The sequence below is a fragment of the Astatotilapia calliptera genome, chromosome 6, assembly GCF_900246225.1.
Source record: "Astatotilapia calliptera chromosome 6, fAstCal1.2, whole genome shotgun sequence".
Classification (NCBI taxonomy): Eukaryota; Metazoa; Chordata; class Actinopteri; order Cichliformes; family Cichlidae; genus Astatotilapia; species Astatotilapia calliptera.
In genome coordinates, this window is record NC_039307.1 from 9,376,101 (window position 1) to 9,393,484 (window position 17,384).

The 17,384-nt window shown below is 40.0% G+C and overlaps 2 protein-coding genes across 2 annotated transcripts; one reads left to right on the top strand and one right to left on the bottom strand.

The window, feature by feature from the left end:
• Positions 1-934: 934 nt before the first annotated feature.
• On the bottom strand, positions 935-3,846 carry LOC113023763 (keratin, type I cytoskeletal 13-like). The gene is made up of 7 exons (XM_026170111.1): positions 3,316-3,846; positions 2,818-2,900; positions 2,547-2,703; positions 2,250-2,411; positions 1,968-2,093; positions 1,134-1,364; positions 935-946 (listed from the first exon to the last, which is right to left on the bottom strand). The coding sequence occupies exons 1-6, from the start codon at positions 3,754-3,756 to the stop codon at positions 1,140-1,142; spliced, it is 1,194 nt and encodes a 397-aa protein (XP_026025896.1). The 5' UTR covers positions 3,757-3,846; the 3' UTR covers positions 935-946; positions 1,134-1,139.
• Positions 3,847-13,900: 10,054 nt separating this feature from the next.
• Positions 13,901-16,626, top strand: krt98 (keratin 98). Its single transcript, XM_026170109.1, has 8 exons — positions 13,901-14,320; positions 14,608-14,690; positions 14,816-14,972; positions 15,377-15,538; positions 15,634-15,759; positions 15,897-16,117; positions 16,305-16,327; positions 16,464-16,626. The coding sequence occupies exons 1-8, from the start codon at positions 13,916-13,918 to the stop codon at positions 16,562-16,564; spliced, it is 1,278 nt and encodes a 425-aa protein (XP_026025894.1). The 5' UTR covers positions 13,901-13,915; the 3' UTR covers positions 16,565-16,626.
• Positions 16,627-17,384: the final 758 nt, after the last annotated feature.

The window sequence follows — 17,384 nt, forward strand, 5'->3', positions numbered from 1 at the left end:
GGCAGAAATCTTGTCTCTCTTTCTTTCTTTCACACGAAACATACAATAAGCTAGCAGCAACCCCACCCTTAACAGTTTTTCATCATGACAGCCCACACTGGTCATTTGGCTTCCCTCAGACTTCATAAAAGGGGGCAGAGTTCAGTACTGATAGCACAGTGTTTGCACAATGACTCTCTTTGTTCAGTTAAAGGCTGTTTGTATTTCCACTCTGTGTTTCTGTCCTGGCCGGTGTGTGTTCTTGTTTCCAGGTGACAGTAGTTACACAGACTTCATATAAAAACTTTTGAAAACCCACATGGGGCAAGGATTAGTCAACCATCTGGGTGTGTCTTTCTCTGAGTAAGACTTGGGATCATTTGCTTCATTTGAGTTTCTTGTCATGTTTGAATTTTTCTAACATCAAGTTTGCCATAGATTTCTGCCCGGCTTCTCCTCTAAGTCCCAGTGCTTTCCACACTGAGCTGTTAACCATTGTTCACCCTTTCCTGAAAGCAGTGCTGTTACGTAACACAGATTTCCACAAGCCCATATCCCACCTCCCAGAAGTTATCGGTTGCCATTGCAACTGCATAAACAGAGCAATGTTATGGAGGGGGAAAAATGTATACCCTGAGTATGTTCTGAAAGATCAGTAAAGTGACAAAAACAACACAACTCTTATATTCACTGGCAGATTTATTTTTCAGAGACACCACACACACAAACACACACAGTACATCAGGAATTTCGTCTTCTGATTTGCAAACTTGGATCGTGAACTCTTAAACAGTTTTTTTTTTTCAACATTTTTCAGTACAGTTTCCTCTCATTTAAAATCTTTTATTTGTGGGAGTATGTGTGTGTGTGTGAGTGTGCGTGTGTCTAAGAACAGCTTGTCCTGCCAGCTGGAGCTCCTAGCTGGAAGTGCACACAGTGGTGGTTGTGACTGTGGTACTTCAGCCCCCTGTTAAAAGAAGAAAAAAAATTTTATGCTGTGCTTCTAGCTTTTATTACAGGAACCCATCAAGTCTTCGTGGTATTTGTTAAATAAGACATTACTTACCTGTACTAATTGGTCTAACAGTGAGAAAAGAAGTACAGTGCAAGAAATGAGTGCATTTTCACGTAAGGAGTCTCAAAAGCACATTCACCTGTGTCTATCTGGACTCTTCTGATTCCAACAGGCTCCTGTAGGTTGCAATTTCCTGCTCCAGCCTTGACTTGATATCCAGAAGCATCTTGTAGTCCTGGCCCTGTTGCTCAATGCTGGCACGAACGTTGGCTAGCTCTGTTTCAAGCATGTTGATTTGGTTCTGGAAGCCGGCGAGCATGGCGCTGTATCGAGCCTCTGTCTCTGCTAACGTGTTCTCCAAAGCCCCTTTCTGTTAAAGTGGGAGGAAAAGCAGAATTAGGGCACACAAGTAGTGATGCCTAAATCATGTTATCTGTACGTGCAAACAATTCAGTGTGTTAGGTATATTTGTTCTTAGGTATATATGTTTTTCTATACTGCTTTATCTCTCTTTATGAAAGTATAAAAGGCAAATGCATTTAAGTGCATGTGTCTTTTTCTCCCTGAGTGTGTTTGTTGCAGGGAGTGTTCAGTGACTAACTCCAGCTGAGCACAGATAATCTGTGGGAGTACAGCTTCTGAGCCATCCAGTTCAGCATTCCTTCAGCTTTCTTTAAACTCTTTTATGTCTCCCAGAATCTGGACAGATGTCTGTGAAATGTTTTCCTGACCATGAGGCCCTCCCTCCTTCCTTCACTGCTCCAATCATTCTTATCTCGCTCACTCGCTCTCTCTCCTTCTTCATTCTTGCAAAAAAACCCTTCCTTTCCTGCCCTCCCCTCTGCTCCACACCCTCTGTCATCGTCCCTTTCTTCATTTCTTTTACACAAGACAGCAATGTGGGGATTTTGATCATATAAGGCAATATCAGTGAGATGTGAATAGATGGTTTGGGGTTTCATGTTTTTCTTACCATACTAAGCTGAGACTGCAGCTCAATCTCCAAGCCCTGCAGTGTGCGCCGTAGGTCACTGATCTCTGTCTTGGACGTCTGGATTGTCTCTGTGTGGATGGTTATCTCTTTTGTCAGGGTTGCCGACTAAAGCAGGAAATAAAGACAAAGTTAGATGATAGTAGTTACTCATCTTGGCTTCAGAGATTGTATTTAATTACAGGATAGACTGCTGCAGGCCTAAACCTAGTCATTTGCAATGTGTGGGATATAATGACTTTGTTTATGTGAAAATCTTTTTACCTTGTCATTAAACCAGGATTCCTGATCGCGACGATGTTTATCGGTAATTGCTTCATACTGTGCACGGATCTCCTCCAGAACTTTGTTCAGGTCTTGCTGAGGTGCGGCATCTACCTCTACGTTGACATTGCCTGTAAGCTGAGAACGCAGTGCTGCCAGCTCCTGAACAAACAGAGAAAAAAGAGGGATTTAGATCTGTTTGATTGTTTCAGTTTATTCAGCTCTATAGAATAGATGATTCATCTAGCAGTGTGTATATAACTGATGGCTTGTAAATTCAAGATATCTATAAATCACCTCTGCATGATTTTTCTTCAGGTAGGCCAGCTCATCTTGCAGGCCTTCGATCTGCATCTCCAGGTCAGCCTTTGTCAGGGTGGTCTGGTCGAGCAGGCGGCGGAGGTTGGCAATGTCAGCCTCAACTGATTGGCGCATCATCAGCTCATGCTCGAATCTAATCATTTTTTAAAAGTAGAGAACACTGATATGAGACAACAGCTACTTTAAGCCATTGTGTTTAATCTTACAAGGACAGTCAGTCCACAAAATTATAACAGTTCTTGCTTACTTGGTCTTGAAGTCATCAGCAGCCAGTTTGGAGTTATCAATCTGGAGCAGGATGTTGGCATTTTCCATTGTGGCGGCATGGATCTTAAGAGAAGAACAACATTGTGAGTTAGTTTTGGTTACATCACTATACATTAGTTAGCTTAGGCTGGTTTTGATTTTGATCTGTTGCTAGCTTTGCATACTTATGTTAACTGTTAACATGCAGTTCCTCTGTGCTGCAACACCGTCTGAAGTGTTGCAGCTATACTAAATGATCACGCACAGTGTCACTCAAAATGTGTCAGTTTTCCTTGCTTAATTTGAGATTTTGGAATTAATACATATTTGTTAACTGTCCACTAAAACACCAAGTATTCAGTAGCACAATAGATTATGCAGTCTGTCATTATGCCTATCATGTATGTTGATTTTTGAAATGCTTCCTTGTTAACCATTTACAGCACAACAGATATTTGAATTTTCTGGTATTTAAGCAGTTAAGCTGGTACACACATACCTTGTCCCTCAGGCCGTTGATGATGTCCCAGTACTTGCTGTAGTCCTTCTCAGCTGCTGGTCCCTTCTTCTCATAGTACTCTCTGATCTGTTTCTCCAGCTTGGCATTGGCTGCCTCCAGAGAGCGGACCTTCTCCAGGTAGGAGGCCAGACGATCATTCAGGTTCTGCATGGTGGCCTTCTCGTTCAGGCGCACTGTTCCCTGGTCCAGGGCGCCTGACAGGTCAAAGCCACCGCCACCCATGCCCAGGCCGCCACCCATGCCCAGGCCGCCACCCATCCCCATGCCGCCACCCATCCCCATGCCTCCTGATGAGGACACAAAACGTGCACTGGAAGCAGAGATGCGAGGTGTTGATCTGAGGCTGAACCCAGACACACTATGGGCCTTCTGGGGAGCAGCACTTGATGTGAAAGTGCGGGTTTGTCTGATGATAGACATGATGGCTGTCTGCTGGTCAAGAGAGGACGCTAAAAAGAAAGAACCGTTACACAGCTGTAGACTGCGGCAGGACTCTGGGGTTTGATAGAGAGAGGCAGGCTGTTGATATAGTGCTGCTGGTGTGGGGCGGGCCTGAATGGGAGGGGCAAGGTGGAGAACTGGGCAGGGAGTTTTCTGTTACAGCTTTAAAGCGACATTTGTTTTCTGTTAAGGACCAGGGTTTGGTTTCTGCACACCCCTGTGAGGGAACTCTTATGGAATGTGTGTGTGTGTGTGTGTGTGCGTGCGCGTGCGTGCGTGCGTGCGTGTGTGTGTGTGTGAGGACTGTTAGTACCGTATGTATGTGTGCATATCTTTGTGCGTTTTTGTATTAATACTTTTTGTGTATGCTTTTATAAATACCTGCCGGTATAGTCATGATCACACCACCCATTTGGTATCTCACTGTAAATGGAAAGGCTCCAGATTTGATGTTTTTGCAAAGTGCTCATATGAATGTTCCACCATAGGTCAACATTCATATGAGCACTTTGCAAAAACAAAAGTTTCCATGAGTCTCTTTCACTTTAAAATCCACATGATGATAAAATCAAGCTGTAGTAGAGTTAGTCCAAATGAAGCATTTAATCTCACAGCCTTTAACCTTACAGTGCTTTTTACAGATGAACAATTTGATTAATCTTCTGTTTGCAAAAGACTTTGCTGTAACGCCATGCATTTGTCTATACCGAACAGGTAAAGTTTTTAAACAGCTATTTTCTAAAGGCAAAAAAGAATAATAAATGATTGTGGACTATTTAATTTAATTTATGACCAATGTTTTTCAGTAACATGTTAATTTGTCACTGTGATGGCTCTCAGTTAGATAAAAAGAATGTGTAATAAATAAATGTGTTACTGGGTGCTGAATGCATTAAACCAGCCTTGACCCACTAACTAACATTGTTTTCTGTCTTTTCAGTCAAGAGAATACATCAGCACCCATTGTTCACTATTATCACACACAACATCCCCCCTCAGTCTTGTATCCTGTGTGCGTGTGCACGCGCGTGTGTGCGTGCATGCGTGCGTGCGTGCGTACGTGTGTGTTTGCGTGTGTGTGTCCGCTCTTTTTGTTGGTTTTGGACTGTGTCACAGTTCTTGAGCGATGACACAGAGCCCCAACAAATTGTGCAAGCAACTTATGTGTTAGCACATGAATGTGTGGGTGGTTCAGTGTGCACACATGTGTGCGTTGTCATTATCTCAGTGTTGGGCTCTGGCCAGTTTCTGTGCTCTAGCATCTGGTGTCAGCTGGGGGAGACGAAAGAGGCACAGGGGGATCAGTTTACAGTCAGAGGGAAAAGTAAATCATGCTTCTTTTGTACTTTGTTTAAGGGGCAGAATCTGGCCACTCTATATTTAGCTGGGTTACACAAGCTACTTAAAAAATTACAGATACAGATTTTTGTCTAGACTACATCTGTACCGTTAGAAGCTCTTAATACTCATTTTAACCTTCAAACTAGAACTCACCTTTGCTTTAATTTACTTTTTTTACTTTTGTCATGTTATTTGACGAGCGCGGCAATGCCACTTTCATGCCTATGCCCAAAATATGATGCAAAAAAATCTCGATGGGTTGTTAATGCCTGCAAGACACGGGTCACATGACCAGAACTAGCCACAGAGCTATCAGTCCCTCTTACTTAAAATCTTGAAATGAATCAGTATTGCACAATTTATTAGGCGCATTGGAGTGAAACGTGCATCTTACTATAAATTCTACTTATGACATTTATAAAGATATAATTGTGGGCCAGAGTGCAGGAAAGCTGCTAGGCAACCAGCAGTAACTTTGCATGGTCAAAGTCAAGCAGCTAGCAGTAGCTTTCTGCTTAGAGTGCATATTTATATTTAAAGTGCACATGTGTAAGAAACCGCAATGGTCTTTTTAGAAAGTATAAGTGTCCTGCAAAACCTAAAGCATAAAGCACCTTCCAAATATGCACTTGTTTCCATCAGTTTGACAGCATCTTAATGTGTATGCTTCACGTCTGTGTTAAAGGCCTGGTCGGCACGCCCAAGATCCCAACTGTGCATGTCTGTGCGTATCCCAAAAGGATAAACAACAAAAACATACATTTTAAAATGTCCGCTTTGCCCCCATCTCCAAATCATTTTTGCACTTAGGTTAAAGCATTCCTCATGTATGATGTTTTTTTTGTCCTTTTAAAGGAAATAGATTATTTTTTAAGAGCCTGTATGCAAAGGGTGGGGTCAGGCACAGACATTTAGACAAACTTAACATTCAAAGGTGTGGTTACACTAAAGTTAGTGTTCTCTCTGTCACTGTCTTGTGAAGGTCTGAATAAAGCCTTGAGGGTCATTACAACAACGAAACAATGTGTATTTATGAGTAACAGAATGCTTCTGTGTCATCAGGTTGATGAAGCAATCAGTATTTCATATTCTTTTAAAAACAGCTAAGATTTAATCCTGCAGATCAGTTCATCTCCTTATCAGTTCTACTTTGTTTTTCCAAAACACCATTTAAGAAAAATAAGCCTTTGTGTAGCTGAAATAAGTTTGTTTTTGTTAAGTGTTAAAGACTAGGTGTTTATTATAGCCTTTTACGGTCTTTAAGTGTCTGTGAGTTACAGTTTTCCCTTGACTTGAGTGGAGATAAAGACATGTCTAGTCTATTTGTATAACCCTTAATCACCTTTAATATGTAGCGTCTCAGCGGGCGTGCCAGCACTCATATTATGAAAACAGTGAATGAAAGATAATTCCTCTAAACTAATATCCTCACAGTGAGTATGTAAAAAAACTCCCACTGGAAGCTCAAAGGGGAAAAAATGCACCAAACCCTGGGGGAGTTGGTGCTAGGTTTCTCATGAGCTCTGATCTTATACACAACATGCTGTCTAAACAACACTTGGAAAAAAAATTTTTAAACTGAGACTTCCTGGCATTGTAACCGATAAAGCATGAATCAAACCTGGCACAGGTGCTGAGAAATATGCAGGTACGGGCAGACTCATTACCAAAACAGATGAGTACACTTTAGAAACGTGTTAAAACAGAGTGGTTGACCTCATGTCTGACTTGGGTTGGTCAATCAAGCTGGGTGTTTTCACTAAAACCAAATTATGACTCATGTATTCACAGCAGGTTATAATCTCCATGACAGGCGACTCACACAGACACCTTTCTTCTTAATGTCCATTTTTATTTAAATATCAATGCAACCTTCAGTTACAATGTATTCACTACGGTGATGTGATGCATGTGACGACAATGTCTTCAGACCTGAGCTTCAAACTCAAATTGATGAGCTTTTTGTTATCAAGCTGATGATGATTGAGAACAAAGTCTATGCTCAATGTTTACTAAAACATCCTCCAGAGTCCTCCATCAGTGGCCTAATAGATAAAGCTAAATCATTTAAATCCTGTTAGCCGCCCCTTCTACCTTTGTGGCAATCCTAAGGTGTCTGACCGTGTCCTTTATGATGCTTTTATTCATACTGAGTAATTTACTATCTCATCCAGTAAAAATATTACTCCACCTCCACCTACTTCAAAACCCTCAGGCAAATTGGCTTACTGCTTACTTGCCAAGAAGTCAACATGAAGATAAGATCATCTGATAAAGACTGTTTACAACCTGCAGCCTGTTCAGATAACACTCTGTTTCATGACTTGCTTGACAGCTTTTGTGACTATTTTTTTATCACAGTATTGCTTTTCTTTCTTCTGTGTATATCATGATAAAAGTTCATGAAACAACAATGCACTCTACTACCTGCAGTCTTGAACTTCATTTTATTCGTCTGAATGAAAATCTGTTTTCTGGCTATGTTACAGTCTTTCATTGAGGTCCCACAGTTGCATTTCGTTTTAATAATGTAGACTGACTGATATGAAATTGCACTTTTTTTTAAATGCTTATTTTTAAAATAATAGTCCGATCAAGATTAACTCAATTTGAGCTGTATGTGGCTCTTAGACTAAAATTCATTACCCATGTTTTAAGTCCTTACATCTAAAATAAACCACAAATAATGACTGCATAGTGAAGCAAACTTGCAGCTAACAGTAACAGGGGGAACAATAAAGTGCTCCATTCATTGTGTTCAGTTTCCTTTTCTCAGCTGTAAGGACTAATGAGATGGTTTCTATTCAATGTTAAAACAAAAAGAGTCACAACCTAAGAACATGAGAGGAAGCCCACTGTTCTCCTCAAAGTTACCGTAGACTCAAAACATCAAAATACTCCACTATTTGGAAGACTGTTTGTAGCATAGCAACTACAAGGATGGCAGTGTGCATGCGTCACTGTGTATACCTGAACCTTATCTATTGTATTCTGCAGTGTTCTGGATGGTTTGGATTCCTTTATCTGAACATAACCGAGCAAAGTGTCCTTGCCGTCAGTTTCGTTGTACAATGAGAATGACAGTTGGCTGGTGTTCCCATGTCTTTCACAACCAGGCTACTTTCTTTATTAATAATTGGCACATTATATCATATCAGTGCCATTTTATTCTTTTTTTATTGCCTCTTGAAATCTATTGCACACATGAACCAAATAAAGTTTAATTATTGCCTTTTTATTTGTAGATTACACCAGATCAAATGTATCTCATCACACTCGTTTTTTAACACATCTCTTGTATTTGATACCTGCAAAGCATTTTATTCATCGGAGTTGGTTTTTACAACACGCTGTAGACAAACTGCAACGTTAACAACAGAATTATGGTGTATCCTCTTGTATTCTCTCAAGTGATGGACTTACACATGCATGTGTCAGACACGGGGACTTCTTCAAACTGGCCAGGTCATGTGAACTGCTGAAATCATTTAGCACTGTTTTAACAAAATGTTCACTTGTCCAGTATTTTGATTTAAGAGCAAAACTAATCAAATTCAGCTGCACCTTGTGATTTGTGATAACTAGCATCTACACTAACAGGTAAAGATATGCATGGAAGGTTAATAGATCACAGTTATGTCACCCGTTGGTGTGTAAAGATGCAGTTTAGTTTAACAGAAGAGAGGAAAGTGTTAGATGATTCAGCTAACTTTGTTGGCAAAATGCGGAAATCTGTATCGGTGCATCTATTAAAAGTACTATTTGGACCTGCATGAATGCAAATACTCCAGTTTCGCTTGCCAACAGGATATTAGTGCACTGGCCAGACAGAAAGCCATAATTCGAGCATTTCAGCACATGTTGGCATTCTAAATTAACCTCAAGTGGCCACGATAGGAAGTGCGATTTTTGGCACTTAATCAATGGAACATTGTTCAGGTCGAGGTTGCTCAGTAAACACAGAAAAATACAATAAACAGTGTCTGTGATAGGCTCATTATTGTCATGTTACCATGCTGATGCTGGCAATACAACTAAAGCAATGGGACAAAAGACATGGTTGAAAACAAAAGTAAAGCTGTAATTAAGTAATTCTTATTAGTTTCAGCATCTGGTGTGCAGTTGTTTTCAGGGAATACAAATTTAATAATTCAAGGTATTTGTGCAGGATATACTGTGCAGCCTTATTGCACCAGAGTGTGTCAATATTAACTCAGTAATTAATGAGAACAGTGTCATTGCATGTTTGTCTGGATCTATCATCTATTAGGGAGCTCCCAAGTTATATAAACAAATAAATAAATAAATAAAACATCCTCAATGTCTAGCTATGAATGCAACTCCGTCTTGGTTACAGATATACAATGCACAAACAGTAGGGAGTGGAGCTCATTGCAGAGAAAGTATGAATCACAGTCTGTATGGAGCAACACAGTCCTTAAAGTCTCTAAATGTACCACACCCTTCCACAGACATTATCAGATACACTTTAACTATCAGGTCTGTACCACACCATCAGCAATATTTCTGACAAAGGTCCTGGGCTAATTTATTGACTGAAAATTCAAAGTGTGAGTGTACCAACCTGTGTGTATATCTATATGGTGGATTTTGTGTGCTCGGTTTATATTCCCTCTCTCATCATGCAGTAAATCATCAGCTGTGCATAGACTCACTCATGTCCATTCATCAACAGTAGTTTGAGCAAACTGAAGTGTGTTGACCCACCATGGTTCATTCCAGCAGTGAAGCCACTGTTCAATGTTTTAAAGGAGAGCTTCTTCTCTTCTCAAAGTACTACAAGCACTTTCTGGATTCTACTTAATTACCTCAGAGTTTGGTAGGTGCAGCTAATTTAGTGCACCTAAAGCTACCCTCTGCAGAAAATGAAGGAAAGAAAAGTACAATTTAACTTCCATCTGCTTACATGCTTGGTCTGTTGTCTATTCTAAAAACATCTAATATATAAAGAAACTAATAGAACATAAAAAGATTAGACACAGAGACACAAGGAGAAGGTCAGATAAGGTCTTGTTGGGCTAATGTACTCTCACAGGGCCACACCCTGCATACAGGTGAGATTCTCAGTAGAAGTGCACCATCTAGCGATATCCAAAGGTATCACTTTTGTATCACACACAGAACTGCTCACTGTGTAGATTATTAAGCATGTTTTCAGTGACTCACCCTGCCACACCCAAAGGGGTCATGAAAGTTGTGTAAAGTGAGAGCAGCAGGTATGCTAAACTTAATTTTCCAAAAGACAGTTCGTCATCATCTTCCTCTCTTATTGAGGCATCTGATAGATAAATACAATCAATGATAAAAGGAAATTGATGCTGTAACATTATTAGTTTAATAATAGATAATCTTGCAGTTAAAACATGAATATCACGTCACAAAACAGGCACACAGTCTTGCTCTTCCCTGAGACGCACAGAGTCACATACAAAGTGTGTAACTATTCAGCACACGCTCATTCGCAAGTATGCACAGAGTATCCAACATGTAATGACAGCTGCAGAATGTTTCTGATTTAATGACTAAAAGAAGCTGAAGAGTAAAAAGAAAAAAGGTGCACAGTGGAGCTCTGGATCTTTATTGCAAGTCAAAATGTGGGTTCCTTTTGATCTGTCTGCCTGGTTTCTTGTTGAAACAGCAAAATTAAGTGGGTGTGGAGAGCTGATGGAAGGTGGTGAGCCCATGCTTGGTCAGGATTGGTCTAAAGTTGAATCTTGTAAATTCTTCTCTTGCCCACCCCTTTAAACACTGGATGATCATTTAACCATACGATATAATCATTTAGATCCATTGCTATCTCAGATTTGGGATCAGTGGGATTTAAACTGATAATGCTGTGACATTGGAATTCACTCTTCCATAAATCGATTACATTTACCCTCGTTGAACAGCTGCTGTTACCATCTATGAACTCTTATTTTCAAAAAAGAAGTTTTTCAACTTTTTAAAAAGCATGCAAGTGTGCCTTGATATGCAATCAGATATACAAATCAGTGAACCTGTAGTAACACCACAAGGCATTGGCGGGAAGTGCGACATTATTCTCATGTTAAACTGAACTAAAAGATCTTTCAACAGTGACCTGAGGAAAAGTTTTTGAAAGGATTATGGTAACGTGAAAAGTTGTCCGTCAGGTCAACCAAGGCTATCAGGTTGCTTCTTCACTGGATGGCTGTTAAGCCCCCGAGGCTTTGGGGAAAGCAGGCTGACTTTCCAAAACTGACTGTGTTGCTCAAAATCAGTCAAAATAAATTGAATAAATATGATACATAAGATATCCTATCATGAACTAGATGAGATGACATGGATAAAAAAACACATTAAGAACTGAACGATTTACTGCAATGTGAACAAGGTATTCTTGTATCCTCATTGTTTGTACCTTATAGTTACAGTTTTTTGCTGTCAATCAACATGAGCTCAGTCATGTGAAAAGTTTTCAAAGTCTTGATGACATCATGTGAAAAACTAAATACACCCTATGATTTAATAGCTTGTTGAACCACCTTAAACAGGAATAACAATAAAACAGCTGGTATTTGTATGACCTTATCAGTCTTTCACACTGTTGTGGAGGAACTTAGACCCGCTCTTCTTTAGAGATTGCTTCAATTCATATGGTCTATGCGTAATCGTTTATGCACAGCTCTGTCAGTCTGACTACAGCATTTCAGTCCAGATGGGGACTGTATTTCAACTGGAACATTGCAACCCCTTGATTCTTTTCTTTTTCAGCCATTCTGTTGTAGATTTGCATGTATGCTTGGGATTATTGTCTTGCTGCATGACCCAGCTTGTGCAAAACTTTAGCTTTTGGACAGTTAGCTTCACATTTGACTGTAGAATACTTTACTCTTTTCAGAAAGAAGAGGATTTAGAGTCTGACATGCAGCTCAGGGGTTTTTTACCGTTTCTCTGAGCTTTGCACAATCAGGGCTTTGGGTGAATTTTATGCGAGTTTCACTCAAGGAAAGATTGAAGCATTTTGTTACCACATAACTGAATACTCCAGACCAGCATACTAACAAGATTAGCTTTTTTTAAAGGTCGTCACACTTGTTGATGATGCTAAACGGAGATATAACACACACACAAACAACACAGTCTAAAATTGGACTACTAAGTCAAGTGTTTAAAACAGGAATCACCTTATCAATAATAATATTATTTATTAAAAAATATAGTTTGTAGTTTCTGTGCTTCTAATGCTACTTTCTCTCTTGCAAAACAGACTGAGACTGACTGTCATTCCTTAGATGCAAATCAACCATCACTCATTCCTTTTTCTGGCCTCTCCCAGCTTATCGGTGTGACTGCTGAATGAGGAAGCTGAAGAGCTCAAATGATGGCAGAGAGGCAGCCAGGCTATGTGACTGAATGATGATAGGTTGGTGGGGGGAGGGGGTACAAGGTGATTGTTTTCTCTCATGAGTATGGCCTGATAACTACAAACCAGTAAAACCAGCTGGCGCATTCTCGATAGGTTAACATCTTACTTTTGCAAGTTGTTTATGCAATTAGTGAAACATATTACATTTATCAGTATCCTACTTGTTGTGGGCCCAAAAGATTGCTAATACTTTTATAAGACAATCAGCTATAAGCGCTAATTAAACATAAATTTCTATTAGGTATACTTTCTCTAAAATGCCAGAGACATTCCACTTAGGACATGTTTGTGTTTTAGTGTCTCGCTCTGTGGATCTTACTTGATGCCCCATCAGCAAATTAACATACTCACAATGGCAGTGGTGACAAGATAATGTTTGGCAGGTGTAATGTTTACCATGGTCAACCTCTTAGCTTAGCATGATCACTTAATTGAGCTTCTGGCTGTGTATTTGCCTACCCTAAGATATATTACATTTTAATAGTCATTTTTATTTAAAAAAAAAATTAGCAAACAAGATTTAAAATTGCTAATTAACACAGAACTGCTGGTGGCTCGCGGGATCAGCCCTGTGCTAGATTTTCCTTCCCTTTGTATTTTCTCCTGTTCTGAAATTTGGAGTTTCTTGTACAGACAAGTGCTGCATGCTCTTGTCTGTGTGATCACTTAAAATATAAACACATCCATTCATTTATTGTGTTACAGTTACATTGTGTAAGTTTTAATTAATACAGTCTTTTGTCTATTGCCTAGAAGCTTATGTGGCAAAAATAACGTCAGCTGACATAGAGTACCACACAGGTGAAATTATCGCTGGTATGTGTTATTTTTGTCACTGCTATGAGTAAGTAGGGTGAGTGACTATTTTACAGGATAGCTACACACTGCAGTCTCTTAGGATTAAAAGAACCTAAACTTTCACTGTTTTATACATTCTCTGTAACTCTGGAGTACTTAACAAGACATTTAACATTTTAACAAACTGCAGTTTATATCATTCTTATTTCATATCCACACTTCAGTGTAATGCAATTCCACCCTAGGATAAACAAAGTATTCAGATTTGGATTTTGAAATGTATGTTTTTCTCATACCAACATCTAAGCAAACAAAGGGGGGGGGGGGGGGGGGGCAAAAAACAAACTGATGAAAGGATTATCTAGAAAAAGGAATTTTCAACTTATCACTGTGCTTTCACTGAGTTGCAACAAAATGTGGAATCACAAGTTTGACCTGAAAAGAGGTGAATGAACCCCTGCCCACTGGTCACCACACCCATGGTGATGGAGAGATTGCATAGAGGGGTGGGGGGGTTGAGCTGTCAACTGCATTCTTACCTTTCAGCGTATGCAAGGCCCATCCCACTTTGGCAACTATATAACCACAATGCCAAAGTTAGGCACTCAGCTGCAGATCAACTCCAGTTATCCTACTTGGTTCACATCAAGACCCTTCAACATGTCTATGAGGACAAGAAGCTTCAAGCAGAACACCATGAGTGTCTATGGTGGAGCAGGAGGTCGTGGAGTCCGTATCTCTTCATCCCAGATGAGCTGTGGAACACCAAGCTTGAATCTTGCTGATGGTCTCGACCTCCATGTTGGGGCCAATGAGAAGGCCACCATGCAGAACCTGAATGACCGTCTGGCGTCATACCTGGATAAGGTGCGCAAGCTGGAGAAGGAGAATGAGCACCTGGAGAACCTGATCCGGGAGTGGTACCAGAGCAGAAACGTGGTCTCCCGTGACTACTCGGGTTACTTCGCCACCATCGAGGATCTGAAGGAAAAGGTAAGAGAAAAGATACAGATAAGAGTCTGCCTGAGCAATTCCTGCTTGTCAATGTTCATTGTAAGTGTAACAGAAGAGGTATCTTTTGGTATCTAACTTTTCAGTTAGATGAGCTCATTCATCATTGTCAAAGATTTAGATACTGACCCATAAGTTAAGTCCTGAATATTACAATGTTAATTACACAGAGAAGCAGCACAGGTGTAGAGAGGAACTCAAATGTTGTTACCTGAAGTAAGAGCTTGATTGTTTTCTGACTGTTTCCATGTGTTTTTGCCCACTCATAGATTTGTATTGCCTCCATGCTCAATGCCAAGACCATCCTGGACATTGACAATGCAAAACTGGCTGCTGATGATTTTAAAGTGAAGTGAGTGTGCCCTCTGTATGTTTATAACCCTTCTACATTCACATGTACACATGTCTGACTCACAGCTTCTGATTGTGATAACCTGCTGACTTGTCCATCTGCCATTTTGTGTGAAATTCACTCAGGTATGAAAGCGAGCTGGCCATGAGACTGGCAGTGGAAGCAGACATTGCTGGTCTGAGGAAGCTAACGGATGATCTTAACCTATTGAGGCTGGATCTGGAGAATCAGTATGAAACCCTGAAGGAAGACGTCATTAGCCTCAAGAAAAACCACGAAGAGGCGAGTTTACTGAGAGGGCAACCTTATGAGATCACATCTGTTTTTCATTGCAAGCTTTTGTGGCTGGCTGTTCATAATTCACACATGACCCATGTTTTACCCCTGATAATACAGAGGAAATGCAGTGTTAGGTTCATGCTTTTATAAACAGCTCTGCCACCTTCTCCTTTTCCCTTTGCTGCCCCTCTTCTCTCTGCACACTTCCATGTATTCTTCTCTTTCTCCATTACCTCATTGCTTCTGTTTGTTCAACACCCGCACCCACCACACACACATGAACACACATGCAGATTAAAGAGCCAAAAACACGCATGACTATCATAACAACAGGTAGATTATTTTGAGGATTTGTGATTTTTTTGTGAAATATTTTGTGAAATTTTATTGCCCTTTGACCTCTGCAGGATGTGGTTCTACTGAGGACTCAGATGGGTGGCCAGGTTAATGTATCCGTGGACGCTTCTCCCTCTCGAGACCTTAACGAGGCTATAGCAGAGATCAGGCAGCACTACGAGGGTGTGATTGCAAAGAACAGCAAAGAGCTCGAATTGTGGTATCAAAACAAGGTGAGAAGTGAAGTTATTATTATTATTATTATTATTTCCATGAAGTGATCTTTCAACTGGAGTGAAACATATTATGATGTTGTGTTTCTGCTCAGATTGCAGAAGTGGAGCAGGAAGTGCAAACACAAACTGAGGTTCTGGTCACAACACGAAGAGAGATTACAGAGCTGAGGAACACTCTCCAGAGACTGGAGATTGAACTGCAGGGCCATTTGACCATGGTAACACACATCAGTTTAATGTCACTGGAACTGATGTCATTTTATCTGTCCATTAAGTATGACGGGAATGTTTGCAGTATGTCACACAATTGCTGACTGCCTATTCACTGAACAATTTTCTTCTGAAACTCAAACAGAAAACATCTCTAGAGGGAACTCTGGCAGAGACCCAGGGACGCTATGCCATGAAGCTAACAAACCTTCAGAATATGGTCAAAAGCCTGGAGGATCAGCTTTCCCAGATCCACAGCAGTATCACTGACAACAAGCACAAATATGACATGTTGCTGGATCTCAAGACCAGGCTGGAGATGGAGATTGCAGAGTACAGGAGGCTGCTGGATGGGGAGGATGACAGGTAAGACCTAGTGAAGAGAAAGAGGCAGTGGAGAAAAATGAGAAGATATGATGAGAAAATCATGAGTCAGGGGAGAGAACATTAGAGACAGAGGGGGAAAAATCTACGTTTGTTGATTTTGTTGAAATTGTTTATGATATGAATGATTCAGACTAATGATTTCTCTCCCACCCCCCATCCGCACCAGCACTTATTGCAGCTCAAAAAAAGGCAAGAAAGGTTTTTTTTGTATCATTCGTATCATTTTTTTTAATTGTCCAAATTATATCATAAATTTACATTAGATACAGTTTTAAGAAATGTCTTGAGAATTTATCATGTTTGTTTTTTCTCTTCTTTTCTTTAGTGGTCAAAAAGGTCATCACAGTGGTGGAGAAAATTGTGGATGGAAGGGTGGTGCAGACCAACGAGACCGTTGATAATCTGGGTCAACTTAGGGATGAATAGATAGAAGCTCGTGGAATATGGGATGAATGATCAAAAAATAAAGATCATGCAGTTGAATTAAAGTTTCATGTGTGGCGTCTACATAAATGTAAAATTATTATGTAGGTTTTCATCTCTTTTGTCACTTTATAGTAGATGTGCATGTGGCATTAGTCAGTGTGGTTTTATTTAACATATGTATGACATGAAAAACCAGAAATAACTGTCAATTTTGCAGCTTTAAGGTGAATTTAAGCCCCTTTTCTGTAGCCAATCTCCTTTCATAACAATTTAAAGGGGTTGGTTTTATTAAGAAGCCACCCTTTTAAATTGTAATAATGCTTTAATTTAAGCAGACAGGCTTTGAGGTTATGACTGACAGCTGGGAAACTTTGACGTGGCTGTAGCTGTTAGCAGTCTGTTAAGCTTTGCCTCGGCAAATTTGAGTCACTCAAAGTCATGTATGTTGTGTTGGTGCCTGTTGAAGTATTTTAATGAAATTCCATCAATTTTCTCAACCACTTCTCCAATTCAGGGTTGTGGGGTAATGGGACTGGAACCCATCCCAGCTGTCAGGAGTGAAAAATGCAGTGAGAGAGACAGACATTTAGGCTTTAAAACAGGGGTTCACAAATCAGTGTCTTTTTACATTCAGTCTATGTTGACTACCAACATATTTTATCATAAATGTGGACAAAATAGGGTTTTATGTAATGTAAAGTCTTTTCTTGTTCCTTAAACCCCTGGTTAATCAAATTCAGTGAGTACCAAAAAACTGTAAGCTCAAACTAAACAACCTTTATACATATGAGACACTTCTTCTGACAAAAAATAAATTTAT